At 40.0% G+C, this 21,544-nt stretch overlaps 1 protein-coding gene across 2 annotated transcripts in view; it reads right to left on the bottom strand.

Moving 5' to 3' along the window:
• Window positions 1–21,544, bottom strand: part of dnah9 (dynein, axonemal, heavy chain 9) — a 226,294-nt gene that overhangs the window by 142,942 nt on the left and 61,808 nt on the right. The window contains exons 15-28 of one of the 2 annotated variants that reach the window (XM_061810317.1): window positions 20,956–21,197; window positions 20,489–20,624; window positions 14,077–14,273; window positions 13,728–13,990; window positions 13,019–13,180; window positions 12,499–12,721; window positions 12,197–12,363; window positions 8,354–8,497; window positions 8,070–8,229; window positions 6,314–6,469; window positions 5,951–6,083; window positions 5,589–5,866; window positions 5,158–5,288; window positions 4,902–5,028 (exon numbers count right to left, since the gene is read on the bottom strand). In XM_061810317.1, the coding sequence (XP_061666301.1) occupies window positions 4,902–5,028; window positions 5,158–5,288; window positions 5,589–5,866; window positions 5,951–6,083; window positions 6,314–6,469; window positions 8,070–8,229; window positions 8,354–8,497; window positions 12,197–12,363; window positions 12,499–12,721; window positions 13,019–13,180; window positions 13,728–13,990; window positions 14,077–14,273; window positions 20,489–20,624; window positions 20,956–21,197 (2,519 nt within the window). Of the gene's footprint in view, window positions 1–4,901; window positions 5,029–5,157; window positions 5,289–5,588; window positions 5,867–5,950; window positions 6,085–6,313; window positions 6,470–8,069; window positions 8,230–8,353; window positions 8,498–12,196; window positions 12,364–12,498; window positions 12,722–13,018; window positions 13,181–13,727; window positions 13,991–14,076; window positions 14,274–20,488; window positions 20,625–20,955; window positions 21,198–21,544 lie in introns of those variants that run through there. The other variant, XM_061810318.1, reaches the window with a different exon arrangement.

The raw sequence follows: 21,544 nt of genomic DNA on the forward strand, positions 1-21,544 counted from the left end.
GGGAAACGACGATTGAGTTGGGACTTCCACATTAAACTGATCCGTAGAGCGTTTTATTGACATTTAGTAAAATGATTTTCTTTCTCAACCAGTTCATGATGTCTTCGATACAGGTGGTGAGAGAAGTGGGAGGAAGAGGTGGGTTTGGAGATGTTAACATATATTTCATCAGTGTAACAATGAAGAAGGTTCCCATACTGACATAGGATTGGGTCCAGTGGAGGAGTTGGATGATGAAGAGAAGTGGACCCAAGACTGACCCCTGGGAAACGCCCAGTGTGACATCTACGCAGCCAGACTTGTAATTTTTTAGATAGACAAACTGTTGACAGTCAGTGAGGTATGATGGAAATTAAAAGGGTGCAGCACCAGTGATCCAAAGACAAGTCAGGTGGTACAGGAGTAATGGGTAAGAAATGGTGTCAAACGTTGCGGTGAGATCCAGGAGGATCAGGATGATAAGTAATCAAGAGTGAGCTGCACCGAGGAGTTCATCTATGATTTTGACCAGTGAAACCGTATTGGAAGGGTGCATGAAGATTATGTCGAGGTGGGACAGAAGTTGTGCAGCAGAATTATTTCAACGAAGGACAGATCAGCAATTAACCTATAGAGATTGAGGTCAGATAGATCGCCACTGTTTTTTTTTTTTTTTTTTTCGATTTTTTTCCCCTTTTGTTTCAGGATGGATGAGATGGCAGCGAGTTTTGGATTGAGGCAAACAGTTCAAGTGGTCAGGGAGGAGTAGAACATGTCTGTGATAATGAGGCAAATGAATGTCAAAGAGGCATTGATGGGGGAGTTGGGGATGGGGTCAAGATGATAGACAGACGAATGGATGGATCGATTTTTTTTCATGTAGCACAGGTGTCACTCTATTATCAATGCAACTCCCATTGGGACAAGTACATTCAGAAAGACAGTCTTCATTCATCCTTTGAGGCTTATTAAACAGTCACAGCAGCAAACTTTACACTTACAGTATACACTCACAATAATAATATAGAAACAGCCAACAAAGTACTAAAACAATACAAGATCAGCATGAAGGGAGTAATTAAGTTGCATGCTGGTATGTGGTAAGTAAAACGTAAGTCAGTTATGCTACAGTAGTATTTGTTAATATTTGTTAAGATTGATAATTCATGCAAAGTTGAAGTTTAACATTGAGTGTTATACATAATATTGTTAGGGGTGTGATTTGTGGCTGCTAATCATATTGTACAATGGTTAATTTAGAGTTATACATAGGTAAAAAATAAATAAATATGGGCATTAAATGTAAGGTCTTTACTGATGTATAGTACTTGACTTCAACAAGGGGAAAACAGTAACTTTTTGTAAGATTTTACTGGTTCAGACAGTTTTTTCCTTGCAAACAAACGTTTAATTGGTTTTAGAATTATGAGGAGGACCAGGTGCTTTCAATAATGTCACCACTGTGAGAGGTCCCTGGTTCGACCCCAAAAAAAATTTCAGAATCCTTGTTCCAAACAGTCAAATACTAATGAGTCGAAACAAAGTACCATGAAAAAAAAAAATAGCAGTGGGGTAAAGATAAACAGAAAACAAAATAAGTGAACATACAGTTGCTCTTTGTAGCACAATTTAAAGCTTGGAAACAGTGTCCAGTAGCTGATGGCTGTTTCTTGCTATTTCTACCATCTCCAAACCATATAATATGGCTGGTCTCACTGCTGCCTATAAAGCTTTCCTTTCACTTGAGCTTGTGGTCTTCTGTCACAGACCACCCCTTACCCTTCTCTCCACCCGCTCTATCCTCTCGTCTTCACTTTTCTTTCAAGAGTCCTCTTTGCTCCGAAGTTGACAAAACTCCTGCACTTCTATTCATTGCAACCTTCCCCTTCTCTTGGCTTCCCTTTCAATCCCTGGCAATCCAGTACATAATTGCACCTTCCAAGGTTCTCCTCCACCTACTCCTTACACTAATGACAGATCACAATGTCATCCGCAAACATAGTCCAACGGGACGAATGTCTGACATGTCAATCTGTCCATCACTATAGCAAACAAAAATAGGCTACGAAGATATTTAAAGTCCCAGCTCCACCATGGAGTATTATGTCACTCTAGTCCAGTGCTGCTCAATTGTTTTCTCTTGTGAAAAAAAATTACGACCCTGCCTCCCACCTCCATAAGTACTGTACACCGCTATATGGTTTAATATTGTATATAAAGGATAATCTAATCTAATCTTTATAAACACTGGAGAAAGTACAAAAGAAAGTGATATCAATCAACTTAAAATATAGAATAAATGTATTTTTGTTGTTAAGCATGTTCTCTAGGGTCTGACACTGGCATCGGAATGCCTTCCACCAGGGGGTTTGAGAAGCACTCCTCTAGTAGGACGCCTCACCACTGTCACATTGTTCCCATATACAGTATGTCCTGAACTAGTCTCAATTACTTCTACGTCAAGAGACACATTGCAGCTTCTTATAACCCAACTTGTACTTCTGCAAAAGTGTTCTCAAGGTAAATGTGATATCTGTACTGCTCGTTCTAGGCATTAACAAACACCATTCTTCATTGGATGGCTCATCAACTTAATTCCTCTGTGGTAAAAAGGGCTCAACTGATTAGGTCTCTCCAGCACAACCATCTGCTGGCAATGGTCCGTTGTGTTGAGGTCTGCGATCTATCTCATGCCTCACAGGCCAGACCCCATTTTGGCCTCCATCAGTCTTACTTTGGGTTGACACTGTATGTTCTTCAATTCTGCCATGTCTCCAGACCTGAAGGCCCTCTTGTTTTGGTTGAGTAGTTCCTTCAAGTCAGAGGTTATCCAGTCCTTTTGGTGGTTTAAGTCACAGTCCCTGCTGGAATGTGACATCCACACAGTCACCAAACACCCCTTCGTAAACATTTTGGGGACACCAAGCAGTTGAAGTGCAGGAACATACACGTTCAACTGAATGTGTTCATCATGTGAACTTGTCTCACCAAAATACCCTTTGTAGAGTGGTATTATTTGATTTGTCAAGTTCTTGATTGGAGCAGTGACAACTCAATGGGCAATGTTGAAGGATGTCGTTCATTGTTTGCACTTCTTCCAGTCATACCTGGAATCTCAATTTCCAGCATCCTCTGCCTGATATATTCAATATCCCTCCTCTGCACATGTCCCTTATGTTTGGTTTATGTTTAGAGTCAGTCTTTCCTGTTTAGGTTTGAGCCTGGGGGCAGTGTTTCGTCAAGATTGGAACCACGCCACTCTGTTGCTCGTTGTTGTACTCCAGCCAGCATTCAATCCTCTAGAAAGCTACTTGACTTGGATAAATTTCCTTTATGATTATGAAGCTTTTCCAAGAGTTAAGTCTTCGTCTCACTTTTTTGTGCCAAAATAATAAGTGCCTGGGATTGTTCAGCTGTTTCTATCATTCAAATTTAGTAACTGTTTCTGATCAGATGTGTATTGGAATGTTGGTTATACAATATAGAGCTGGCAACGTTTTAGACCGCCTGTTATAATTTTATATGCTATTAGCCCTGCAACTATTTTCTAGGTATGGCATGATCTTAGCCACAGAGGGACACGGAATGCAGTAGTGGATTGGCACAGCCGGCTCCCCAATGTGTGTTGGTGTTTACTGAGGAGGTTTGTCCATAATGGAACTTTTCTTTTCAGTCTGGAGACATGCTGTTTGAATTAGAGTGTATTATCAAGGGTTACGGCTATAAAGACTGGGAACTCACAGTATGGCAGTTCGTTGTTAACAGCACAAGACTGGTTATTCCAAGTGTGTGTTCACTGAAGCATCATATGCATTCCTGATGCTTCCATACAACAAGTCTGTGTTTTATCATACAGTGTACAGTAGATGTGAAAAGTGGAGAGGATAATGTCCAAAGTGCAGTGATTAAAAAGATAATGAAGAGACCCACCGGGTTCAGGCTCTGTAACCTGGTAACAGTTGCTTGAACTGTATATGTCACATATCGTGCTTTGTAACAGATTGTGGAATTTACAATCTAATGATGATATACGAGAATTCTGTTGTGAGATAACCTGGATGCTTTCCCACTGCTGATGGTTCAATGTGACGTTTACAGAGACCTTGTTTTACGATTACATGCCTGGAATTGCACTATCTATTGTTAACAAAAGTGAGAACGCAGCCTACCTTGTTTTTACTGCTCAGAGTCAAATAGTCATTTGTCTCCAGCATCTGTAAGTCATCATCAATCACATCAATCATCAATCTGCTAACATGAGTGAAGTTCTGGTATAACCATGGCTCAGTGTTCTTGTGGTACACCCACCGTCTTCTGAGTGTGCTAAGCTTATCCATTTTGTTTGCCAAACAACTAGTGTTCCCCATGCCAATAGCTGAAACAAAGGACGTTGTTTTTTTGCTCACCTGTACCTTTACACCTGCTTTACATCCTCATCACTGTTCATCTCTGTCAAATCTTTATGTGAAATACCCACTGGTGCTCTGAATATATTTGAGCAAGGGGATGGTAAAACCAGTAGCTGGATTTAATTGTATGTGAGAATTGGAGCATTTTTTATATTTTCTCAGCTGTCATGAAAACTTCCACTAGGAAAAATGTGAATAAATGTTTTGATTATAGTTATAGCATACTTACTCTTTTTTTCCTTCATGGGAAAAGGATTGAGATACCTGGTGCTTAAATGAGGCATGTTATATTTTACAGAAATGGCAATCATTACAAATATTGTAAAGAATGGATGAACAAAAAAGCTATATAATTGTCTGATAATTTCCCTGTGGTCAGTTTGAGGTCAGTCATAACCCTAAGTCCCGCAAAACTTGTGCAAACTCCAAGGTTTGCTATTTTTCCAATACTTCTAACAGACTGAACCGCATAAACATAATTGCTGTACTTCAAAAAAAAATTAATGTAGCCACCTGGTGTGGGTTAGTGCCATTAGAAAGAATGTCTAAGAGATCAGCTGAAGAGATGAAGTAAAAACGAGGAAAGGCCAGTCGTTTGATGTCCAGATACTCTGCCAGAGCCTTTTCACACAGGGACAGCCTGGAAAGGCAACCACAATGCACATAGAGTGAGCAGGTTTGTGTATTCATGTGGGAACCTGAAACAGACTACGCATCATAACAGAAATAAAGGTGTAAAAAAGACCATTCATCTCATCTTAACCATTACCTGCACTGTATGTTTTCCAGTTTGCTGAACAGACCAGGTTTATTGGTGGCCTCCACAACATTGGGCGTTTGATGCATTGAGTTTGCCAACTCTTTGAAATCGGCATCAATCCCTTCGAAGCGCTTAGAGTCCTGCAGACAATTCCACAAGGGAGAACAGCCAAGGGATTTAGCTACCCACATGAGCGAGGAAAAATTATTATAATAATAAACATCTGAGTAGAGGTTCAGCCCTGACATCATGGGAACAATTAACAAGTCAAGTCACCACAGCTCTAGAAGTAGCAGTACTGTGCCAAGTTCGCCAACTAATAGATTCTTGGTTAAAGGCCACAACAGAAGAATTTAGGCCTTAGGTAATTCATACATACAATGTAGTGAAATTTGCTCTTGAATAACCCATGCAAACTTGTGGAGGGATCTCTTAGTAACCTCAGGCAGCTGTGAGCGAATGTCCTCTGAGCCAATGAAGATGCTCTCCAGGTGGGTCCATGACCGTTGCACCTCAAACCAGATCGAGAGGACGGAGTCGGCCACAGAAAGTTTACTCTGCCAAGCGAATACGTCACCCAAGAAATGGGCGAGGTACTTGGAAGAAATGAGGTTCTGCAACTGGACCTGGTTGTCTTCAAGTGTTTCAATAAGCTCTTCATCTGAACGTAGCAGAGGGATTTGGGTACGATGGTGGGGCTCGTATTGGAACTGCATAGCTGCAATGGATCATGCGGCATGTCAGCAGAGGACATACTTCGTAATGCAGGATAAAACACCTGTAGTGAATGTTTAGGCTGAACCTCTCCATGTGGAATTAATTTCAGCGAGAACTTTCTCCATTCCCATCTCTTTGACAGCCTTGTCTACGATCCCTCTCACCTCCTCTTCAAAACAGTGAAGCTTCAGTTGCAACAGGTCAGCCAGAGTCATTTCCTGTGCACATAAAATAAAAATAATGGATCTGGATTGATCAGATGTATGAAAAGGAAACAACCGGTGAATGCCTCACGTGTACGGTATGTACTTAAAATATTGTATTAAAAATGCAACTGTTTGTGGTACTCATAAACTAAACACAAAAATATTCACCCATGAAGGAAAAGAGTAGATTTATATTTTTTTATGAAATCATCATTCATTGTACAAAAGGGCAAACTGCAAACCTTGTCCATGGTGAAACGGACTCCAGTAGTAGCCATTAACTGATGCCAATGTCTGGCTCGTATGGCTGGGTTCTGAAGCTCTCCTACTGCCCGCAGGGAAATGAAGAGGTTCTTTACACTTTTGTCCAAACCTGTGAAGGCCTCCCACACTCTAACCTACAAGTGGCACCAGAAAGCAACAAGTACAATAGCTTGTAATGTTCTGATTTTGTTTTGTTTATCTATGTGAAATCGATAAAGCCTCGAGGGATTGCCTGGTTTTCAGTCCCTATTAACTCAATTCAGCTAATAGTAGCTCCATGAGTAACTAGACATAAAACATGGTCATCGATTGATTATCTGCATGAAGGGCAAGGAAACAATATATTCTTATGGTGAAGTTGTACCACTGAATTTAAAAAATGCACAGGAATGAGGGAACACTTGGAACTTCAATTCATGTCTTTCCAAATTTATATTTCTTGGTTCACCTCTTTTAACATGAATCAGTTTGGTGAGATGAGTAGAATTTGTTTATCACATTTGCCTAATGGTAAAAAAAAAAAAAACATCCAGGTTCATATCTTGGCCTTGGCCTTTGTTGAGTTATCTCTGTGGATATGTCTTCCTCCTTGTGACTCTGAATGTGGATGGTTCCTTGCCAATATGTGCACTGAGACTGTCAGGACACCAGGCCTGGCTGTAGACAATTGGGATACTCACCCATGACCCTGAACAGAATCGCCAGCAGAACATGGACGTATGGATTGAATTGTATTTCTAATGGTTGGGTTTGAAATGTGTGGTATGTGTAGACCAGCATTATGCTGGATGAATGAATCATTCAGTGGGAACCGTGCTCCCAGTGCACATTTTTCAAAGAAGCATTTTAGATTTCATAAAAAGCACTGATTCAATTGGAATGTTGTAGATGTAGATAAAGTTCTGTTTGGCAGTTTTTTAGTCAGTTACATCTCCAACTCTGTTTCACTTGGTTTTTTCATGTGACAATTTTGTCATTCGCCAAGTATGGGGTTGTGCTTAACCTCATGAATAAATAGCTGTACAAATGTGAAATGAAAAAAAGGCAGTCTAAGCAACCCTGGTGGACCTGCTAAGATTTGGGGTGTCTGTGTGATTAATAACATTGCTGCTGAGGGATAAATTGGAATAAAAAATGCACCTGAGACAATAAGATACTGTCAGATAAGGCCACGGTACACTGCTTTCTTTCAAATGTTGGATTCATTGTTATTATTCTAAAGATCTTAAAATACTGACCATGTGATCAACACACCAATAACTTTATTAACTACTGGTACATATTAAAGTATATTTTCAAAATAAATACAAATCTAAAGATCTTAGAATATTGTCCCTGTGATCCACACACAAATAACTTTGTTAACTACTGGTATATATTAAAGTATATTTTCAAAATAAATGAAATTTAATTGTAATTTAAATTCTGATAAGTGTGAATTTAGATTTTAACCTAAAAACTCATTACATTACAACACCAGAAGAAATGGAAAAATATTTATCAACTACAACTACTAATTTTACTACTGTAATTATTGGAGGATTGTGAAATTGCTTGCCTTTGCAAGCATTCCTTACATGAAAATGTCTTACTATACCCTCATCCATTGTTATGTTGTGACTGGATCCCCAAGAAATAGAAGTCATTTCTGCTAGTCTCCTTTTTCACACCTTTAAGTTGCATTACCCATCCGATTAGTCTCACAGTCTTATCCCCCCGCCCCCAGTGCCTCACCTCCTTATCTAGCCCTCGAATATCTTTTGAGAAACGTTTGCACTCCAGCTCCATGTCCTCCACGTGAATCTCTCTCCAGGGAGTCATTTTCCATGCCGCAATGCTGGATTCCACCACAGTGATCATGTCCCAGAGCTCCTTCAGCAGGCCCACCTCACGCCTCAGGGTTGAATGACAGGAGATAGAAATGATTTCAAGCATATTCAAAGCGTGAATATAAATAAGGGTTTCCCATTAGTCCTTCACTTGGCATACGTTTGTGCGTTTTACTCTCCTTACTTTACCTGCATTGGCGGAGCTGTTTGTATTCAGAGATGGCCACCTCAAACAAGCTGGCTGACTCCAGTAGGGAGGCCATCACTACCTCATGTTCCTGGATCTGCTGGTGAAATGTGTCCAACATCTGGTAAGGATTCTGGCTGTCAAATCTGGATAAGCACAAAGAGGCTTGCATTAACCCGAGTGGAGGTCTTGTTTTGGTAATAACGTCCTGCATGCCGGCCAAACGCAGAATCGTGTGCAGCATAACAAGACCAGTTTCCTCATCACGAATTGCAAACTACAATTAAAAATGACTTCCAAGACAAAAATGGGATAATAATCACTATGCTATGAGGAGACCAATTACACACATAACTAATGTGACAATTAGATATTATGACTACGCGCCTCAACCTGAGAATTAATTATCATTATTGTAAGATTCAATTAGCCTTGTCAGATGTGAGAACCTGAAGATAACACTCCTTTGTGAAGGAGAACACAAGGAAAGGTGACATTCCCGCAAAGATACTCTAGAAATTAAACTAAAAGCTTTACTAAAGGGTATATCACCGTCATACTTTACGCAAACATTACATTTACAATACACACACCCTCTATATTTTGTCAAAAATGTTCACTAAGGAGCAGATTAATTTATTATTGACTGAGCTGAAAGGAAATTTGACAAATATACTGGAACCTATGTATGTGGACCCCACATACCTGCAGTTAGCATCAATGTATATTTGTGTTTTAGAATTTTTTTTTCTTTTTGAGGGGAATCAACCCAAAATGTGCCTATTGGCAGTTTATCCCCACTTATTCAAGGATTTGGGGGGTAACTTTTTCTATTTTTTTTTTCAAAGCAATGACCAAGGTCATGAAGTAATGCAGCCCTATGTGGGCACAAACCAGTGCAATCTGTAGGCCGGTCCCAAGCCCGGATAAATGCAGAGGGTTGCGTCAGGAAGGGCATCCAGCGTAAAAACTGTGCCAAACAAATATGAGCGTTCATCAAAAGAATCCCATACCGGATCGGTCGTGGCCCGGGTTAACAACGCCCGCCCCCGGCACTGCTAACCTGCAGGGCGTCGGTGGAAATTCAGCTACTGTGGGTCGAAGACAAAGAAGAGGAGGAAACCGGATCCATCGTCAGAAGAAAAGGAGGAATGCACAGAGCCTACAACTGAGTGTAGGGACTTTGAATGTTGGGACTATGACAGGAAAAGCTCAGGAGTTGGTTGACATGATGATTAGGAGATAGGTTGATATTCTGTGCATCCAAGAGAGCAGGTGGAAAGGTAGTAAGGCTAGAAGTTTAGGAGCAGGGTTTAAATTATTCTACCACGGAGTAGATGGGAAGAGAAATGGAGGAGGGGTTATTTTAAAGGAAGAGCTGGCTAAGAATGTCTTGGAGGTGAAAAGAGTATCAGATCGAGTGATGAGACTAAAATTTGAAATTGAGGGTGTTATGTATAATGTGGTTAGCGGCTATGCCCCACAGGTAGGATGTGACCTAGAGTTGAAAGAGAAATTCTGTAAGGAACTAGATGAAGTAGTTCTGAGCATCCCAGACAGCGAGAGAGTTGTGATTGGTGCAGATTGTAATGGACATATTGGTAAAGGAAACAGGGGCGATGAAGAAGTGATGGGCAAGTACGGCATCCAGGAAAGGAACTTTAAGGGACAGATGGTGGTGGACTTTGCAAAAAGGATGGAGATGGCTGTAGTGAACACTTATTTCCAGAAGAGGGAGGAACATATAGTGACCTACAAGAGCGGAGGTAGAAGCACGCAGGTGGACTTTATATTTTGTGTACACGATGTAATCTGAAGGAGGTTACTGACTGTAAAGTAGTGGTAGGGGAGAGTGTAGCTCGACAGCATAGGATGGTGGTGTTAGAATGACTCTGGTGGTGGGTAGGAAGATTAAGAAGACAAAGGTAGAGCAGAGAACCATTTGGTGGAAGCTGAAAAAGGAAGAATGTTGTGCGGCCTTTTGGTAAGAGGTGAGACAGGCTCTCGATGGACAGCAGAAGCTCCCGGAAGACTGGACGACGACAGCCAAGGTGATCAAAGAGACAGGCAGGAGAGTACTTGGTGTGTCATCTGGTAGGAAAGGGGAGAAGGAGACTTGGTGGTGGAACCCCAAAATACAGGGAGTCATACAAGGAAAGAGATTAGCGAAGAAGAAGTGGGATACTGAGAGGACTGAGGAGAGGCGAAAGGAGTACATCGAGATGTGACGTAGGGCAAAGGTAGAGGTGGCAAAGGCTAAACAAGAGGCATATGAAGACATGTACACCAGGTTGGAGAGTAGTGGAGGCTAGACTCAGGACAGAAGTAAGTATCTGCAAGCAACAGTATGGTTTCATGCCTAGAAAGAGTACCACAGATGCATTATTTGCCTTGAGGATGCTCGTGGAAAAGTACAGAGAAGGTCAGAAGGAGCTACATTGTGTCTTTGTGGATCTAGAGAAAGCCTATGACAGAGTACCAAGAGAGGAACTGTGGTACTGCATGCGTAAGTCTGGTGTGGCAGAGAAGTATGTTAAAATACTACAGGACATGTATGATGGCAGCAGAACAATGGTGAGGTTGTCACAGAGGAATTTATGGTGGAGGTGGGACTGCATCAGGGATCAGCTCTGAGCCCCTTCCTGTTTGCAGTGGTAATGGATAGGCTGACAGATGAGGTTAGACTGGAATCCCCTTGGACCATGATGTTCGCAGATGATATTGTGATATGCAGTGAAAGCAGGGAGCATGCAGAGGAACAATTAAAAAGATGGAGACATGCACTGGAAAGGAGAGGAATGAAGATAAGCCGAAGTAAAACAGAATATATGTGCGTGAATGAGAAAAGTGGAGGGGGAAGAGTGAGGCTACAGGGAGAAGAGATAGCGAGGGTGGACGACTTCAAATATTTAGGGTCAACAATCCAGAGCAATGGTGAGTGTGGTAAGGAAGTGAAGAAACGGGTGCAAGCAGGTTGGAACAGCTGGCGAAAGGTGTCTGGTGTGTTATGTGACAAAAGAGTCTGCTAGGATGAAGGGCAAAGTTTACAAAACAGTGGTGAGGCCGGCCATGATGTACGGATTAGAGACGGTGGCACTGAAGAAACAACAGGAAGCAGAACTGGAGGTGGCAGAAATGAAGATGTTGAGGTTCTCGCTCGGAGTGACCAGGTTGGATAGGATTAGAAATGGGCTCATTAGAGGGACAGCCAAAGCTGGATGTTTTGGAGACAAGATTCGAGAGAGCAGACTTTGATGGTTTGGACATGTTCAGAGGCGAGAGAGTGAGTATATTGGTAGAAGGATGCTGAGGATGGAGCGCCCAGGCAAAAGAGCGAGAGGAAGACCAAAGAGAAGGTTTATGGATGTGGTGAGGGAAGACATGAGGGCAGTTGGGGTTAGAGAGGAAGATGCAGGAGATAGGCTAAGATGGCAAAAGATGACACGCTGTGGCGACCCCTAACGGGACAAGCCGAAAGGAAAAGAAGAAGAAGAAGACCAAGGTCATGAATTATCTGCAGATTTTCACTATTTACAGTTCAGCCCACTCCCTATCCCCAGTGAATATCAGCGGTATATTGTATTTAACTCATTTAGCCATACATTGTCAGTTGGTCTTGTGCTCATTTGGCATGTCCCACATGAGTATATCTGGTCTGGTCATATATTTTTATATTTCATTTCCATTAAAACATACTTGTTCCTTCAAATTGTGTTTGAATTTTCTCATTAAAAATGCTACGAGCGATCTCCACGCAAGCTGAAGGTCTAGTACAAAAGCAATTAACTTGGCCTGCTTTGGACCAATGCATGTGCATTCTCTAGAAGGACAGTAGTCTTTGTTACCTGAAGGGCCCATTGTTGCCAAAATGTTCCCTGAAGGTGTGTTGTTCCACTTCAAATGAAGCACACTTTCTTCGCAAATTTGCCACCTCAATGGCCTGCAGAGGTGTCACCTGATGTTTAACTAGCATAGCTCTCTTTTTCAAATTGCTCCACTTTTCTGGCAGCTCCTGAAGAAAGGAGACCGCAAATATAGATGGGCACCCAGGATGTATGAATAATAAATCATTTTAAGAAAGAGTGTTGCATTAAAACTAAAACACAGCGGCATATAAATCTGAGGTGACTGAATAATGGATTCTTACTTCTAACTGCTTGTGTACAACATCAGGGAGTTCCTGCTTATAGTCCTTTAGCAAAGCAACCATTTGATGCAGTGGTTCAAATATGACATCTGTTGTTTGTTGTCTTTCTTTGACAGCCAGCAGGTGGCCCATGACTCTCACCAGGGTTTCATAGTCCCCTTCATCTACTTGCTGTCCCAGGCCAGTCTCAGACATGATGATGAAACTCTCGAGATCGGATAAGCTAAAAATTAGATTACAATTATCAACATGGGTATTTACCATTTGTTCGATCAATATTACGACTGCAACATAGAACACTGAAGCACTGCAATTGTTATATTTATGAGTGATATCACAAATACTGCATATCACTGCATAATAACTGGCAAGACAACATAAATGGTTGTCTGAACTGTGACTACTAACAAGTCAGCCAAGTATGGTACAATCTGAGATCAAAGAGAAACAACTCACAGCACAGAGGAAGAACGCATGACAAATGTACTATTGATGAATTATATATTAAATTGCTTCCCACCTGTTAGTTACATGGGTAATAAGGTGCTGCTTGAACATGAAACTCCATTTCTTGATGATGTTGAGCAGGGCAATCTTCATGCTAAGGCCATTTACACGCATCCAGCCATGGAAAACATGTACTGGTTCCAGATTTTGCACTTCCTCATAGATCTTCTCAAACCTAAATATCAAGGTAAAAATGTAAAATGATCAAATCTATTCAGATGGTTAGCCTTCTCAGGGCTTTCGGAGACTTTAAGGCAATACTTGCTACTTGTGACTTCATTCATCTATTTACAGGGTTTGTTTCAATATATATTTCGGCTGTATGTTTACGGTTGGAATTATTAATATAGGCAGTTTTTTTCAGGGTGGGTGCTCACCCTATTCAATAAATACAATATTTTGTCAATTCTTGTAAATGTATCTTTGAGTTAGCCTTTTTGCCCCCCCCCCCCACACACACACATATACACTGTTACATACAGTGGTACAAATTCACATGCCCCCAAATTTAGTTTATCTGCCCACGACTTGGCAGCTATGCTGAATGAAGATCCAGAGCCACTTTCAACCAACTCCTTTACATTGTCTTATACACTACAGTACATCAAAGCCAGAGGTGGGGGGTTTGTATGCACAGATTACATTTAGCTTTCAGCATTTGCTTCTCATAATTGGCCCATACTTGAAGCGAACCCCTCACCAAAAAAAAAAAGATCACACACCCATCCACCTGTTGTTTAATATTTTCCAAAGTGGGTGGAATCTGTGGGATACAATCTTTCGCTTCAGCCTTCATCTCCTGATTGGTAAGAACATGACCATATCGCAGGAACTGGCGCAGGAACTCCTTCCTGTCATCTACATAAAGGTAGCTGTAGCGTTCCAATGAATTGCGGAACATGCAACAGCTCGCCATGACACTCTTCACGCGATCCATGAGGACACGACGCATATCTGCCAAGTCAGCCATGTCTTCCATGTCGGCCTGCAAGAGGGTTAGAGAGGAAATGTCTCTGTTTTGAAAAATATGGAAGATGAAAAATACCAACAAAATTCAAAAGACTTCTATACCTGATAGTGGGGGGACGAACTGTGCTGGGAGACACGTGACACTAATGAACAGACTCCGAAGATATCATTGATGAGATTCTGAATCAGCTCAAACAAATTCTCTCTTTCTCCCAATTCCAAAGATGGGGTGAACACCATATCGGGAACTTTGAGATCCAGTTGGGCCTCAAAGAGGGGCACTGTAATGTCTTTTTCATCTGAACCATAACAGATCAGAATGAATGGATTACTTGGGCATCTAAAATAAGACATCCCTATTGGACATTTTCACAATGCAAAACATAATGGGTATTGAAGCCATTTAGTTTTCATATTTATGAAGAAAAAAGGGGTAAGAATGAAAGTTTTATTACAAAAATGTAAATACAGTGATTAAATTAATCAATGGAAATGATGAAATTTTAAGAAATGTATGTTTTGTTTGATAGCACAGTGATGCAGTTGTAGAGCGTTGGCCTCACAGTTCTGAGGACCGGGGTTCAAAATCCCGGCCCACTCCGGTTTCCTCCCACATCCCAAAAATATGCATGAATTGGAGACTCTAAATTGCCCCGAGATGTGATCGTGAGTGTGACTGTTGTCTGTTGCCATTTGCCCAGCGGTTGGCTGGCAACCAGTTCAGGGTGTACACTCCCTACTGCCCGATGACAGCTGGGATAGGCTCCAGAACTCCCGCGACCCTCGTGAGGGTAAGCGGCTCAGAAAGTGAATGGATGAATGAAATAGAATGTATGTTAACACATTGTTAAGTGCTTACATGGGATTTATATAAATAAATGATAAGGTTCTAACATTTATATGGATAGAAAGGTTTTCTTGTGTCGGCAAATTATTGTAGGCACATTTGAGGTACAAAAGTAGTTTGTCAGCATTTCCAAGGTGGATTTACCCATGTCATAACAACTCACCGACACAATTGCAGGTCAGTTTATTCAATTCTGAAATATTCTCGTCACAAAGTCACTGCAAGCATATTTAAGCCTCACTTTTCGCTGACAAAGCTGCCATATTGTTATGTGGCCTTCTGTGACCAATCTCATCTTTTGGCATTTTCAATCTTAAACCTGAAATATACCATCACACAAAATAAAAATGCCCAACTATGTCACTGACTTGGGGCCCATTTGCCTACAGTTTCAGCACAGTACATGTAAACTGAGAGGAGAAGCAGGAAAGGATTACAAGGGGATGATGGAAGGACAGAGTAGCAGCAGACTGGCAATAATTCTTTAAATAAAACCTGGTCCATCTTGACAGCAACCAAGTACAAATCTATTTCATGCCTGCAGCCCATAAAACACCAAAGTGACACATAAAATCTCCCAAAAACAATATCTTAAGAAAAGCTGTCCCAAGTAGTGATAAATTTCAGCTAGTTGGTTACAGTGTCTAGTAAAGAAAGATATTTTGAGTCGACATTTTGGTTTGAGAAAAGACAACATGGTTGGCGCAGTAGTAGGTTAACATTGTCACCTCACAATAAGAAGGCAGCATTTTCTCCATGTGCTTATGTGAGTTGTCTCCATAGTTAATTGCAAATTCCAGACTGCTTGTAGGTGTGAAAGATTGTTTGCCTCCATGTGTAAACCTTCTGATTTCCTTGTGACTGCAGGAATTTTACTGGAGGGTTTGGTGTTTGGTGGCTACACAGGGCCAATGCCATGGTTTTTTTTTTCTAGCGAAAATCGTTCTGGCAGCACGGTGATTCACCTGGAAAGCGTTGGCCTCACAGTTCTGAGGTCCCGGGTTCAATCCCAGGCCTGCCTGTGTGAAGTTTGCATGTTCTCCCCGTGCCTGCGTGTGTTTTCTCCGGGCACAATGGTTTCCTCCCCACATCACAAAAATATACAACCGTGACCCTTGTGAGGATAAGCGGCAAAGAAATGGATGGATGGAAATTGTTCTGTGCCTGGTATCACTGTTACAGTCTGTGCCTTCAGCCTGCATGTATTCAGAAGACTATTTGAATTATGCATATTTGGCCCACCGCTAGAATGGTTGGACATTTATTGTATTCCACTAATCCTGTCGCTACAACACCTCAAATCTCGTTTATGAAGTCTTGAATGGTCTTTTTATACTGCTGTGTCTTTGATTTGAGTGCTTAGAGCATGACACTCATTTTATCTTACTCAAGAGTTACTGACTTTCAACTACTTTCAACAAAGTCAAGAGAAAATTTTAGCATGGGAAGAGAACATCTGCTTCACGCTAAAATGGTCTGAGTTCAAATCTAGTCATTTTGTCTGTAGTATGCAGCTTTAAGCAATAGTGGTGTGCTTTACTCTGGATACCCCAATTTCTTCTGACATTCTTCAAATACATGTGTGTTGGGTTAAAGATAGACTCTAAAACATTCACATCAGAGTGAATGTATGTGTTAAGCTTATCTCTCAATGTGCTCCGTGTTTGTCCTGAGTGTCCCCTTGCCTTTCGCCCAAGTCAGCAGGGATAGGCCCACCATGGCCCAGAAAGGAATAACTGGTAGAACAGAAAATTAATGGAACAATAGCTCTTTTAACATCTCAAGCAATTAGTAATGTTCCACCTATTTACAGTAGTTCACCATTGTGGTAAACGTATAGTGCTTCCCTTCCTGCTAGGCATGTGCACAGACTTTTGGTTGGACAGGCATTATAATTCCAAATAAGGGCACCTGTCACAAATATTGTTCATCCAATTGGGAAAACACAGTATCAATGGATGCATTTAATAGGCTTTAGACTATCAGGAGTTTTGGGGCAGATCACTGATCAGCGGGATTAAAAAAGTGATAACCGATCACCGATTGGCTGACAAGATGGAGCAATGAGTCTATTTAAATGACTTGTTCATTTACATTATATACATACTTACTTAATTGCTCAACTTTTTTTAAAATACATTTAGGACATACTATATAATGTATCTTATTCATCTATTTATGACAGTGAAGCATAGTGACAGACAGAACAAATTAATGGTCTTCTGTCAGATGGTAGTAAGTACATACAATTAATGTATCTACATTTTCATCAACCAATCGGCATAAAATGCTCATGATCTGCCGATACCGTTCAAATCAGCGTATAGTATTTAACTTATGTACAGTACTTATATATGTTACTACAATCATTTGAGTCAAGAGTAAAACTATAAACAAAGGCTAAGGTGTATATAAAAGTCAACACACCCCTGATAAAAAATAAAAAATAAATTGGAAGGAGACGGATGGGTGCTAGGGTCTACAGGCAACGCAGGATCATATGTACAATTCTCCCAAGTAATGAAATAAAGGCTCGTCATATTTCAAAACAATGGCAAAAATTGATGTTTTTTTTTTTCAAAGATTGGTGAATGAAGAAAAAAGTGCTCCAGCAAAAAGGTATTTTTGGGGGGGGGGTAATGTGAAAGAGCTGGTGCTTGAGCACCACCTAGTGGCTATGTGTTCATGTGCCTGTGTCCTGTGAACAGAAATTTATATTTGGAAAATTTGAACAAGAGACAATTTGTACACTAATTAACCAAATAGTGCAAATAAGGAACAAACTGGTAATTTTTCCTTTACCAGGGCTAAAAAGGAACTGAAGAGTTTGTTTTCAAAACGCGACATAGGCATTTTTTTCAGATTTACGAAACTTGCGCCAAAATTATCCAGCTCCGAATGGTAGTTATCGGGATACTCTGATTTTTGTTGAAAGTACAACATATCGTTCTATATCAGCCAAGGAAGATCGCGTTTTATTTCAAAATGCGACATATCGAGATCTTATTTAGAGCAAAATGCGACATAATTTCGTTCAACAGCGTGCGCTGCTGAAGCAAGCAGCATCCAATCAGAATTCGTCTAGAGGAAAGTTCCGGTATCTTCCACATCATCCAAAATGGCTGCGCCCACGTTTGAGAGAGATACTAATGCCGAGTTTGATTTTATGTACGAGACACCGGAGAGAATGAAGCTGGGAAGGAAAAGAAACCCAGCGGAAACGGGGTCAGAAAAGAAGAAGCGCTTGCTATGATAGTAGACCCTATTTTTTCTCTTTGTGAAGTTGACCTATTGTTTCCTTTTTTATCACATTTGGATTTTCTTTTACATGAACTCTATTTTTAATAGAATCTACTGATGTGTGAATCAGTAATGTTTCTTTTCTACTTATGAATTGAAATAAAATAAAGACTTTTGATCTTTGTAGATTGTTTTTGTTTACACTAAAAAATATCCAGTACAGTCAGTAGCAAACCTTTTCATTGTTTTGCCATGTGATACATTTTACCATGGTTTTTTTATTTGGATCCTTTGCATGCATGTTTGTCGATTTTATCTTTACAGTGTTTCTTGCTTTCAAGCTGAACTAAGTCTTGTATTTTGTTTATCAATGTTTAATAATATCGAATAAATGAATCAGTGATTGTGCTGGTTTACTTGCAGGCTGTCCCATTGTGAGGGTGCTTTTCCTATTTAATTTTAATTCTTTATGAAATTATCGCAATTTGATACTTCAGTTCTCATCCAAGTACCATTGTATCTGAATGTAATAAACATACTGTTTTGTCTATGATTGTGTAATGCTTGAATAGTAATTTTCTTGTTCAAAATATTTCACCAATGATCATTAATGAATGAATAAATTTTTATAATTCTACGCAATCTTTTTTTTTTGCCATGAGGAAAGTTATCGGCTATGACTTAAGAAAAGTTGACATTAAAAGGAAATCAACACCCTTGGAGTAGACTCAATTTCTGTCTATGAGCATTATGAATACTGTTATTATTACTACAGACTTATATCTTATTCTGCAGTGTTCTTTCCCCCAACAGCGACAGCTATAAATAAAATCAAAAGAAAGCAGACTCAATGAGTCAGATTTCAAACAGTGAATTTGAGAGTTTGAAACTGATTTCATTTTGGAGATCTGTGTATGAGATCGACTACCTATTTTTTTTCTGCTGGTATCCCTCGCAACCCATATTAACCTTGGTAGACTGGTTTGAAGCAGTTTACTTTCTTAATGATCTCACATCAACTTATAAACAAAATAATCAACTTAGTGACACAATGCCTGCAGATGTCGGATTGCAGAATCGCATACAGATACACAAAATTACAATGATGTAAACTCAGCCTTTCCAAGACCTCATACTGAACAAACAAACAGTTTCTAAATAACTGAAAAACACCTTTTTAAAAGAAATTCCCATTTTTTCATCTCCTTTTTCAACATCTGACATTAGTGAGCTAATTGTGAAAATTGTGACTGGTGACTGACCCTTATTTCTGATACCTAACTCTCTAAATGTGGTGTATTATTTTAAAATGCTTGAAATGTTGAAAGGCAAATAGTTTTCATGATTGCCTATCAAAAGCAACTGATTTAAAAAAAAAAAAAATACAGCTGCTCCTGAAAGTTTAAGTCGAAATTTGGATATGTCTCACTTTGCCAAGAATAGAATGTTTGGATATGTCTCATTTTGGAGAAAAAATGAAATTTGTCATCAAAAAAACTCGGTGAATATTAAAGCCAATATTTTTTTGTAGTATGGTGTTTAGTTACTTTTTAGCATCTCTTTCCATCCCCCAATAGTTAGAAACATAAATTGAGTTTATTGTTTTCACTTCAATACCAAGCCCTTTTCTCAAAATGAAAAAAAACAGATATGTCTCATTTTGAAAACAAACTCTTCAACTGGTATTCAACGAAGCTCTGAGAGTCAAGTGTTTGATCTAAAAAGCAGCATATCTGAGGTTTTTGCCGGTGTGAGGAGCGATTATAACAAACCTGGAAATACATTATAATGATGCTTCAAGCTAAATTCGGAGCTGGCTGATTTGCTTATAATTATGGGCCAGTGTCCAATATAATCAGACATCGACATTCTTGCATTGTAGTAAGGGGGAAGCTGTTGGTCAGTCATATAACTCTCAGATGAAAATAAGGTGTGGAAGAAATCTGGTCGTCAAGTACAGTGATCTCGCACAGAGGTATGACTAGATTTAAAGTCTGCGTAGTTGAAACAGTATGTACAAATCGGGCTGGGACTTCTTGTTTGTCTTTATGAGGTTGTTTTTTGGCCCACATAAGGCATACATTTTAAGGGAAGCATACTTTGTCATTTTGAGGATTTATCCTAATTTGGGGAAAAAAACAGCATCTTCTCCCTCAGCTGTTTTTACAGTTGGCAGTGTTTAAAATGCCCAGCTTCAAGCTGAAGGTACAGCATATGCAGTGAAATTATGGCTCTGTGTTGCTCTCTAATCTAAGTGCTTCAATCAATAGCTTTGACTTTCTTTTTTATGTTATTCAGCTATTTAGTGTGAAGTCCTTTTGAAGACAACCTTTTTAACAATTGGAAAATATGTGCCCATCTTTAAAGTATGATCATGTAGTTTTTCAAGCATGTACAAGACTCGGAATTTTTTTGTGAAGAGTTTACCTGTGTTGTCCAAGAAAAATTTGAGTGAACACTCTATGCAGTTATAGAATCCATCGATGACCATGTCGTCGATGTATTCCAGATACGCTTTCCACTCATCTGAGGATGGGTCTGACATAAAAAGCTCACGATTCCTCTGGGGGCAGGACATCGGAAAAATATCGCACAAAGAAATTGGACCATGCTGACCAAGTTGTTAATCACTTTAGTACAGTGGACCCACAGTGTTCGCAGGAAATTGGGCCACAAATAGCGAAAATCCATCAATAATTGATGCTCATTATCATTGTAGTGAACATTAAAAAAAAAAAATAAACGTATGTTGAATTAGCATGAATGAACCCCCAATAAGAATTGTTGAGGTTTGTACTGCCGCAAAAAAAAAAAAGACAAAAATCATGCAAGGGCTGAACCCCAAGTATGTGGGGGTCCACTGTTTCAAACAGAAAGAACTATTGTTTAGTTACCTTCACAAGGAAATGAATCTTTTCTCCTGATAATCGTATCATAGATTTAAAACGATCCAACGTTTCAACGAGGTCATTCAGACTCAGCAAAGTATCTTTTTTGTCTTCCTTCCTGTCAAACAATGGACTTGCCCAGGACTTGATACAGTTCTGGATTTCATTCACATTGTTTTTGGTCCTCTGGAGTCTGCTCTCCAAGTCACAGATAGAATCCCGCAATTCTTGAACATACTGCCAAATGCCTAGAAACAGGAACGAAGTTAGTGTTTGAGTAAATGTGATTCTTGAGGATTTGAAACTTTAGAGCAATAGTGTAGAATGTCTTAAAGGTCATTGGCACCCGTGGATGCATCAAGGAAAAATTATACATTCATTTCGCAGGGCTTATTATTCTCCAGCAGTGGTATTCAAAACCTTATTTTAAAGGTCCAGATCGAGAAAATGTCTTGATGTCAAGTCTGGTAGAGCACCTAGTGTCTATTTCTTGTGATATATATTTAAGTAGCTTGCCTATTTGAGTACACCTCCTTGTCATCAATACCTCAGTGAAATCCAAATCATTTGGCAATACCATCAGTTTATGGTTATG

Source organism: Syngnathoides biaculeatus, chromosome 22 (assembly GCF_019802595.1).
Source record: "Syngnathoides biaculeatus isolate LvHL_M chromosome 22, ASM1980259v1, whole genome shotgun sequence".
NCBI classification, from domain to species: Eukaryota; Metazoa; Chordata; class Actinopteri; order Syngnathiformes; family Syngnathidae; genus Syngnathoides; species Syngnathoides biaculeatus.